General features: G+C 44.6%; 1 protein-coding gene and 1 long non-coding RNA gene across 2 annotated transcripts in view; one reads left to right on the top strand and one right to left on the bottom strand.

The window, feature by feature from the left end:
• Nucleotides 1-1,117: 1,117 nt before the first annotated feature.
• Nucleotides 1,118-3,500, top strand: LOC120411841. Its single transcript, XR_005604392.1, has 2 exons — nucleotides 1,118-2,093; nucleotides 2,600-3,500. It is a non-coding gene; the product is annotated as an uncharacterized LOC120411841 (long non-coding RNA).
• Nucleotides 3,455-8,480, bottom strand: part of PLXNC1 (plexin C1) — a 70,940-nt gene continuing 65,914 nt past the window's right edge. Inside the window, exons 30-31 of the mRNA XM_010410946.3 lie at nucleotides 8,328-8,402; nucleotides 3,455-6,706 (exon numbers count right to left, since the gene is read on the bottom strand). Coding sequence (XP_010409248.2) covers nucleotides 6,602-6,706; nucleotides 8,328-8,402 — 180 coding nt within the window. The 3' untranslated portion in view covers nucleotides 3,455-6,601. The remainder of the gene's footprint in view (nucleotides 6,707-8,327; nucleotides 8,403-8,480) is intronic.

The raw sequence follows: 8,480 nt of genomic DNA, 5'->3' as shown, positions 1-8,480 counted from the left end.
TGATGATACGCATCTCAGGGTCCTGAGGGAACTGGCTGATGTTGCTGGTGTGTTTAGAAGTCATGGTAGTCAGGTGAAGTCCTCAGCCAACTGGAAAAAGAGAAATATTGCTCCCATTTTTAAAAAGGGGAGAAAGGATGAACCATGAAACTACAGACCAACCAGTGTGCCTCACCTTTGTGTCTGGGATGATCATGGAGCAGATCCTCCTTGAAGATGTGCTGAAGCAAGTAAAAGACAAAGAGGGCATCCAAGGCAGCCACCATCACTTTACTATGGGCAAGTTGTGCCTGACCAACCTGGTGGCCTTCTATGGATGGAGTGATGGCAACAGTTGATAGAGGAACACCAACAAATGCCCTCATTTAGACTTCTGTAAGGCCTTTGATATGATCCTACATGACATCCTGATCCCCAGATTGAAGAGACATGGATTTGATGGATGAATAGCCATTCTGTGGATAAGGAATTGGCTGGATGGACACAGCCAGAGTTGTAGTCCATGGTTCTATGTCCAGGTAGTGAATGGTGATGAGTGGGGTCCCTCAGAGCTCAGTCTTGGGACTGGTGCTCTTCAGTACCTTCATCGATGACACAGACAGTGAGACGGAGTGCAGCCTCAGCAGGGTTGATGACAGGAAGCTGAGCTCTGCAGTTGACACAACAGAAGGAAGGGATGCAATCCAGAGGGACCTGGACAAACTTCAGTAGTGGGCCTATGAGGACCTTATGAAGTTCAACAAGTCCAAGTGCAAGAGTGCTGCATCTGGGTTGGGCAAATCCCAGATGTAAATATACAGACTGGGAAAAGAAGACATTGAGATCAGCCCTGCGGAGAAGGACTGGGGAGTTCTCATGGATGAAAGGCTGGTGTGAACCAGCAGTGTGAGTTCGTGGCCCAGAAGGCAAGTCACATCCTGGGCCACATTAAAAGCAACACGGCCAGCAGGGCAAGGGAGGCTTCAGGGAGCCATTATTCTTCCAGTACCTAAAGGGGGCTATAAAAAGGAAAGGGACTTTTTCTATGTCCAGAGTGTGTCAGGACAAGGGGCAATGGTTTTAAACCGAAAAAGGGCAGGTTTAGATATTAGGAAGAAATTCTTTGCTGTGAGGGCGGTGAGGCACTTGAAACAGGTTGTCCAGAGAAGTAGTGGATGCTCCATTCCTGGAAATGTTCAAGGCCAGGTTGGATGCGGCTTTGCACAAACTGTGCTAGTGGAAGGTGTGCCTGCCCATGGCAGGGGGATTGGAACCAGATGATCTTTGATCCCTTCCAACATAAACCATTCTGTTTTTCTGTGAACTATTGCCAAGACTTCTTGATAAGGTGTGTTTTTCAGTATTTTTCCACAATGTCAAAATATGAAATAATCTCAGCACAAGAGACTTTGAAAAACATTTTTCAAGGTTTGGGTTGTTTAAAATAAAACTGACATTTAGTATAAAAATTATAACAATTTTTAAGAAATCCTTTAATATTTACTTGATAATATCATCTAGCTCCTTCAGTGTAAAAGTTAATGTATACTACTCTGGGTTGCAGTGTTGATCACTAACAATGCTGTAATCCACATCTAGGTTGGTATTTTGACCTTGACAACATGCCTCTTGTATTTTTATAATGGAAATAGGCAGTAATTGTTTTTTTAATATAGCAGAGATTAGTATAACAAATTGCCTTCACATTATATAAATGTAAGGCTGTATTTGTTCCTACTCTGTTAACTACAACAAAAATATTTATTCCCCATTGAATATATTTATTTTTTTTTTCAGTTCACTATCAGTCCAGTAAAGAAAATGTGTGAAGGATCATTTACTTAAATTTATTTATTTATTTATACCTGATAATGATGATGTTCCTGGAACTGTAGGAATTTTTTTATTTGGGGTTTGTTTGTTTGTATTTGGTTTGTCGTTCTTCGTTTTCAAAGCACTGCAGCAAAAGCATGGGACAGTGAGAATACACTGGGCAATTTCTTGTAATATTTATTGGGTATTGCTCTTAGACTGTAGGAATAGTGGAAGAATGACACTGGCATTGACTCAACTTTTCTCTCCAGAGGCTGCAGTTTTCATTTTCCACACAATGTGTAAGTATTTGTCCTGGTTCTGGCCAGGACAGCGTTAATTTTTGCAGTAGCCAGGAAGGGCCACGGCTGGGACCTGGGGTTATTCTACACCACCTCATTTTCCGGGAACAGGGGAAGGGGATCCTTCTGGGTCATGTAGCATGCCAGGCTCCATGCAGTGAGCAACCACGTGTGAATCTGCCTCCCTTCTACCCTCGGTCATCAGTATTGTTGCTGTTACTGATCATTTTCTTATCTCATTGCTGTTTCCAGTAAGTTGTTCTTATCTCAACCCATGATATTTACCTCTTCTGCTTCCAATTCTCCTCTCCATCCTGCTCCAGGGTAGGGGAGGTGAGGCAGTGGGAGAGCAGAGCATGGTTTGGAGTGTGTCAGTGGGAGCACTAAATTGGGCAATGGCATTCCTAAACCACGGCTGCACATTCTTGGGGAATTTGTTAAACTTCTCTGAGGAAAAGAGTGTAGCTATTAGAAGTAACAGAAGCTATTTCTGCTGCCTCCTGCAGGATGAAGTTGTACAAAGTAACTCTCAGCCTGAGCCAGCTTTGCCAAATGGAATGGTCACCAGTGTCTACCAGCATGGAATGGTTGCAAAGAGCAGCTGTTGGCAGCCTCATGTTTCTGTCCCCAGCTCTGGCTGTGTCAGCAAGGTGCCCACTGATGTCAGGGGGCAGGGGACGTTTATACAAACTAGGTAAGACCTGGAGGGCAGAAAAAGGGTAATAGCAGGAGGAAGAATGATGATCAGCACCTGGTTTGTGGGCTGCCTTTCCCAGTTGGTCTCAGGCTTTTTGTGTGAAAGCTTATTTCCTGAATAAGGTGTTCCTGAAGCACCTTCTCCTGAAAGAAGGATGATGCAGTTATCATCCTTTTAAACATTTTTAGCTTTTTAAAAGTATCATCACCCTCAGAGCCTTTAAGCAGTGCAGTTGTAGTGCAAATCCTAAAGGCTGTGTGGAGGTGTGGCAGGCACTGCACAACCAGACTGTCCCTGGCCTGTTGCTGCTTCCCACACGTGGGAGAGCAGCTGGGAATCCTCCAGCCCAGGGAATCCCCCTCCATTCAGACTCTGCAGGAGGTCACTGCTCAGCTGCTGCTGGGGTTTAGGCCAGTGCCTCCCCTCCCCAGCATCATCAGGTGTTGTATTGTACCTTCTTGTTCCTGTTCTTCCCAATTTCAGCGTGATGGAAGTGTGCTGTGCTGACCTGCATGGCTCTGTCCTGAAGCCTTGCAGGGCTGCAGCTGCAGCAGTATTTCTCACCTGATGCCCCTCCATGTCTTACACTCCATTCCTTGCATGACCTTGCATCGTTACCAGCTGTGTTTGCTTTTTTGTAACCACTTTAAAGTACACAATCAAACAACCTCCAAATGCTTTTATTCTAGATAAACCCATACAAACACCAACATGTATTTGTCATTTGCACTTTTTTTAACCATTCATTTTAAACAACAGATTTAACTTCTGTACAACAGGAATTACTTTACACATTAGTAAGGTTTGACTTCAAACTAGATGACTGCAAAATAATGCTCTGTAAGCTAGTGTTAGAAAACACGCTGTTTGCCATAGCAGTTTGCCTGTAAACATGGGAAAGTAAGTTGAAGAGAAGTTTGTTTTTCATTGCTGAGGATGTGATTAGAACTGTTGTGTTGCCATAATACCCATAATAGAGGTGGTTCTTTTTTTCTGTGTAACAGTAATGGCAAATTGCAGATACGGAAGGTGTGTCAATGTTTTGTGTGCTGACCCAAACCTACCAAAAGAGCCACAATCACTTAATTATACTTCACATCACTTCGTGAGATCCACTTGATGGGTTACAAAGTCCCAGCATGACTTAAAAATGGTTTACTAACAGAGTGACGCTGTTTAGGAGGCTTGAATAAAAGGCAATAATCCTATTCCAGGCTGTAGGTAAAGCTACAGGGCCTGCTTCAACACATACTTAATCTCTAGAAATCATTAAAGCTATTGTAGCAAACAAGCAGTAGTACAAATACAGAATAGGACTGATTTTCATTTCCTCATCAATATAAACACATATAGTGAAGTTCACAGGATCAGACCCACGCAAACAGATTATATTTTACAGCTTTTCAAGCAGAAATGTTGGGAGTTGTTGTTTCTGCCTGTACAGAAGGTTACTGTTGAACAAAACTATCACAGTTCATTTGAATGCACTGCCAGCAAACACCTGAAGTGGAAGAGAACTAACTGGAAAGTGTAATCCACTCATGCCTCTCCCTCAATATCAACTACTGTGCTTTTTCTATTTATTTGATGCTGCTTTAAAATGTTAGATTAAGAACGATAAAAATCAAGCCCTTACGTGCAGGTATTCTAAACTTAAGTGCCAGTCAAGCCACGGTCCACTCCTTTAGGACAGAGGGCAAGATAGGTTAGAGGTGGGTGGGTTTTTTTCTGATTAAAACTGAATTTATCAAAATACATTGTGCCAGGCAGAGAACTGCTGAAAGTACTGCAACATTGTAGTGCAGTTTCCTGAACAAAGCCATACATTCCATCAAGTATAAAGTGTAAACTTAATAGCAAGTGTAAGACTTGAATTAAAAAAAAAAACCAACAAAGCCATCACAGTATGGGTTGGCTGGTGGCTGCCCTCTCTGGTATGCAAGAGGAACAACTTGTGCAATCACATGGTAGGGAGGGGGCAGAGCAGCAGGACGGTGTTTTTGTGTTTGCCTTTCTCCATCCACATTAACAGCCTGCCTTCCTCCTGCCACAGGTGGCTGGTGTGTGCTGGCACTGGCCAGCCGCGGGATTGGGCCTGATGCCAGCTGCCTTTGTGGCCAGAGCAGGCAGCGTTAGCACCACTGGCCTGAGCTGTGGGGCTCCTCCAACCGTGGGACCCTCCACTGCCTGGGAGCCCTGCACAGCTGGCTCTGGCTGCTCACAGCCCCAGCACTGGCTTTCTGTACCAAACTGGGCCCTCTGTGCCATTCACAGCCTTATGGTACCTTTCCCACTGCCCGGGCAGGTGACAGCTCTTCCCTCTCCTGTGGGCCACTGTGCTACACCACTCACCTCCAGTGGTGGATCCCTCCAGAAGTGTATGGAAACGGATCTCCGTGTCATCAATGCCTTACTTCAAAATCTAAGCCTCAGAACGTGCCTCCTGTGACTGAAGCAGAGTCCATGGTGACAAAGCATTTAGCTCTGTAGCAGAGGGTGGGGCTGTGCTGGCGCTGTGGTAGAGCTGGAGCCATGGCTGCTCCTCCCTGGCTTTGCTCAGTAGCCAGTGCACCAGCCTCATCCCAGCAGCACAGCCATGCACTTGCTTTCCAGCTGGGCCGACTTTAGCCACCAATGCAAATGTAATGGGCACCTTCTTTCCAAAAGGGCCAAGCCTCAAAAAACCCCAGGCGGACTAAGGCAGACAGTTACCCCTCCCCACCCCAACCCCAGCACATTTGTATCAGCTTCTCATACACAGTCAGAGATTACACCAGTCCTCCTGTTCTTACATATTATTAAACTAACCTTTGACCTGACCCCCCCCAACATGCTGGCTTTAGGTCTGTGAGGCCCTTGTACACAGATGGTAAGGCTGGCCAGGACTGTCAGCACTGCTGCCATGGGCCGATCATGCACCTGAGGTCAGGTTTGTGCACCGAAGTGCAGCCATCGTCAGCTGCTTCATCAAATCACAGCAGTGTTCTGATGCAGTGCAGTTTCAGCTGTGAAGCTGCTCACAAGTGTTTCACAGCTTATTTAAGGATGGAAAGGTAAAAAATGTAAACACAGACTGATGGTGGCTGAATGCCCTTCTCCAAAAGCCTCCCCTCATTTCCTCCCGTCAGTGGCTGGCTTCACTTTGGACATGGAATTTTTAACCTAAGGAAGGTAAGTCCTGCCATGTGGCATTTGGCCTTCAAACCTCAGACCCACTTTTTCTATTAAACACACATCCTAAGTGCCACTTTGGTGCCAGGTTGTTATTGGGTTTGTTGTTGTGTTTGGTTTTTTTTTTTCTGAACAGGAACTAGCGAACATTTGACTGGAAGGAAGGAAGGAAACTGTAGCTGACCCGTATTCTAAAGCCGGAGCTCACCCTCACAGTTTGCCAAGCTGCTGAAAGGATGTGGCAAAACATCAGCTTTTTCTCTTAAAAAAAAGAGCTAAGCAACTTGCAAGTTCACGTGGGCAACTCTGAACTTATAGTGTATTTTGCACATCTCCTATGACCTTGTTTAGAAGTAAGCAAAAAGCTTACTAGACAGTATTTTTGAACCAAAGGGTTATGTGTGTTCAAGTACCTAAAAATGCTGACCCTGCCAACATTAGGTTCACTTTGACATGCTCCTGTGTGAATATGTAACCCTGCCCATATTTTGTTCCCCATCGTAGATTACTTGGAATGCTCAGAGTGGAGAAGAGTGTCCAAACGTTTCAAACCCTGTACATATTGTCAGTCAAAACAGTTTTGGGAGCAGTAGCGCTAATTTAAAATCCCCCACAGTGATGCTGTGAGTCAGTGCTCTGCTCAATGCCATTTGCATTTTTTCTTTTCGTCAAATAAGGCTTTTACTTGCTGGAGCTGTTTCTGGACTTCTTCAAACCCCCGTTCTCGCTCGAGTTTGCTGACAATCTGTTAACAATTAGCAAAAGAGAGAATAATTTTTTTAATGCTTATTTTACTTGCTATTTTTTAAAGCCTGCTTTTCCATTCTCAAACAACTACTCACAGAAAAACCCATCTGAATGCCTGCCTATCTGTAAACATTCTTTTCTGGCTTTAACACTTTATTTTGGTAGTATTCCTTCCAAGTCATTCTGATCACAGGATTTGCAACACTTTCACAAAAGAATGACTGAGCCAAGCAAAAAAAAACCCAAAACAAATTCAAAACATGCTCATCTCTCAGAGTGTGAGGCAAGGGCAGTGCTCCAGTTTTTACCCTAGAGAAGATTTGCAAATGACATTTCATTTCTCTTCCTCTGCCCTCTAAGCTGAGGGCAATGAACTGCCTCTTTTCCTCTAACTCACCTAGTTGGCTCTGGCCCAGGAATAGAGCACTAGTGCTGTCTGAAACCTCTGCTGACAATGCTACACAGAGACAGGTCTCAGTAAACAATGAAAGAGGTTTAGCTGATCCCAGTCAAAAGCCAGAGGGGGAAGAGCAGAGGGAAGATTTCCTTCTAAGGATGGGCTAAGTTTAGCCAGTACTAGCTTCAAAAAAGCAAAAATGGACACTAAGACCAGAAAGTACACTGAATGCTCCCGTATCAACCCCATTTTAATGAGCTTAATAAAGGGCGATTAAGGCCATTCTGAGTATCATCCCAAGCTTGTTTCAGGAGGTGAAGATTTGATGCTGAATCCAGATAATTTGAGATGGTAGAGATCAGAAATGGTAAGCCAGCTAACAGGTGACTGAGAGCTGGATGACTACAGCAAGTGCTGGTGCTGTGCTGCTGAGAATGAAAGAGAGAAAGGCCTGGTTGCTTGGAAACCCAGACAACCTGCTGGAAGCGTAAGGAAGCCTTCAGGCAACACACCCCAGCTGGCTCGTATCTGAGTCCCTGCACAGGCACACACACAGCCTCTGTTAAGGATGCTGAGCAAAATGGAGTGGAGAATCCTATAATGCAAAGTGGAGGACAGGGATTTTCTTAGAAAGCAGCTTAGAGGTAACCTGTGACTAAGTACTTTCAGCTGAGAAAAGATTTCTTTTATTAGTAATAGCAGGGACTGGAAGCTTCTCTTTAAGAGAAAGGCTATTAGAACAGAGCATTAAGAGGGCTATGATGGGAAAGGAGCAGACACCTCTTGCTGCAACGCCATGTGCTCCACTGAGGTGTTTGCACTGTTAAATTGAGAACCCTGGTGCTACAGTCTAATCTGATTTCTGAACCTCCAGGGAAATGGAGTGCGTGCACAGGAGTTGTGACAGGCATTTGCAGAGAGTCTGCAAACACAGTAAAACAAGAAGCCTAGACTATATAGGAACTTCCTCAAAACTGCAGGGAGAATTTTACTGCTATTGTCTCTGTGCAATACAGCAGTGACAGTAAAGGTACACTGACAAACCTTTGGTGTGTGCCCCCTCAGAGGGTGCCCTCATGGCTCAGCAGAAGGGGCAGCCTCAGCTGCATTACAGAGGGGCTGCCTCTGGAGTGGCAGCCAGCAGCTTGCCCAGCAGCCCAGCCCTTGGTTACTGCATCAAGCCCCACATTAAGGATTAAGCAGAAATTGCAAATGTGCTTACCTCATCATAGTATTTCACTATGTATTTGTAGATTTCAAACAAGGCCACTTTCTCATTAAATTCATTTTCATGTTTCTAAAACAGAAAACAGTTCTGGTCAGATACTTCTTTAAAAAAACCCAAACTTAACATGAAAGCAAATGAAGTTGCTGC

Source organism: Corvus cornix, chromosome 1A (assembly GCF_000738735.6).
Source record: "Corvus cornix cornix isolate S_Up_H32 chromosome 1A, ASM73873v5, whole genome shotgun sequence".
NCBI lineage: Eukaryota > Metazoa > Chordata > Aves > Passeriformes > Corvidae > Corvus > Corvus cornix.
Note: the sequence above shows the minus strand (reverse complement) of the source record. Positions and strands in the feature narration are given on the sequence as shown.